Raw genomic sequence first — 1670 nt, forward strand, 5'->3', positions numbered from 1 at the left:
TTATTGTTGTTGTTGTTGTTGTTGATATTGTTATTGCTAATATTATTATTATTATTGTAATCATTCTCGTTATGATTAAATTGTAATGATTTCCACTGAGTGCAAACTAAATGAGCTGGTGGTTAGCGGGTGCCACTTGTTTTGTAGGTCCTGCTTCTTTTTTCTTTTCTTATTGTGTTTCTTTCTGCCTGTCTGTCTTGCTTCTTCCCCACACGATATGACTGTTATTGTGTCGATGTCCTTCTCTTTACTCAAATTGGAAAAAAAAAAAAAAAAAAAAAAAAGCAGACAAACTAAATGAGGTTATCAAGTTTATGAAACTTGTATTGTTTTCTAGATCTAGGTCATAAACAACAAAAATCTTAACGTTTGCTTGCGATATTATAAAGGGCTTTTTTCTAGTAGTGTATCCTACTGCACTGAAGAATCTAACGACTTTTCTATACCTTTATTGGTGGGTGGTTGGTGGGTGCTCTGGTGTGGTTTGCTCCTCCTTTCCTATCAAATAACTATCGTCTTTTTCTCTTCTCCTTTTTTATGTTTGTTACTCTCTTGTTACACCTCTAATCTCCGACACTTATATTACCTTATTGTGTTGCAAGTGCCGTGAAACTCTTTCTAAAACTAAAAACCAAATACCTTTATTGCCCCTGTCTCCTTGTAAATACTGCCTCCATCCTTCAGGGTACATAATAGGTGTATCGGCGTCTGTGGTGTAACGGTGAGGCGCTGTGTCTATGCACGCAGAAGACCCGAGTTCAATTCCCGTGTGTGGAGAATTGTTATCAAGCACCTCGGTAGTTTTGCTGGGTTGGTCCTCACAGACAGGGTCGAATCCCGCCTCTCAATTGATCAAAATTGTGTCGGGGTGTTTTTTTTCTTCAATATATTTTTCAATATTTTTTTAACGATTTTTTCTGTTTTCTTTGTATTGTTATTTTTAAATTTTTAAAAAAATTATTTTTTTTTGCGGGGAGGGGCGTGTGAAACAGCTCCATGTTTTAAAAAACATAAGGCGTTGCAGATTGAAGACACATGTGCTTGTTCTAATGGAACTATGCTATTTTGTTTGACAGCTTGTGTTGAAAAAGTGGCGTTCTATTCTATTTTCTTTCCCCTCAGAGTTTCTATTCTATTTTCTTTCCCCTCAGAGTGTCAGTGAAGCTCATCCGACCGTTTGTTATGTTCTTCTTTCTGGAGCCTCAACAATCTGCAACCTACTCGAGCGCACGTACAGCGTTGCGAAGGTGCTTACTGACGGTTTGCTGGCGGAACGGAGCCGAGCGGGTTGCTCTGGATATTGTGACGATGCTGCTAGAACTCCTGCCAAGATTCCCGGTAAACCTGACAAATTGTTATTCGTTTTGGAAGCAGCTGCTTTTTTTCGATTTTTTCCCTTAACAGTGGTGAAAGCTATATTTGGGCTAGTAATAATTGTTAGCTGTCTATTTTTGGTTTGTTTTGCTTGTTTGTTTATTGAGTATTGTTCGGGAATGCTTGTACTAGATTATATTGAGTTTGATGCTGCAACGGTTTGCTTTTTCTGGTCTCTATTTTCTTTTGAAAGTGTGGATGTGTGTCTGTTTTTATGTGTATATGTGTGTGAGCGTGTATGTGTGTTTGTGTGTGTGTGCCTGTGTGTGTGTGTGTGTGTGTGAGAGAGAGAGAGA

General features: G+C 38.3%; 1 protein-coding gene across 1 annotated transcript in view; it reads left to right on the forward strand.

Moving 5' to 3' along the window:
• Positions 1 to 1151: 1151 nt before the first annotated feature.
• LOC101857972 (focadhesin) overlaps positions 1152 to 1670 on the forward strand; it is a gene marked incomplete at its 5' end in the record, with an annotated part of 114263 nt that continues 113744 nt past the window's right edge. The window contains 1 exon segment of the mRNA XM_035971712.1: positions 1152 to 1338. Within this exon segment, the coding sequence (XP_035827605.1) occupies positions 1152 to 1338 (187 nt within the window).

Source organism: Aplysia californica, unplaced genomic scaffold (genome assembly GCF_000002075.1).
Source record: "Aplysia californica isolate F4 #8 unplaced genomic scaffold, AplCal3.0 scaffold00487, whole genome shotgun sequence".
NCBI lineage: Eukaryota > Metazoa > Mollusca > Gastropoda > Aplysiida > Aplysiidae > Aplysia > Aplysia californica.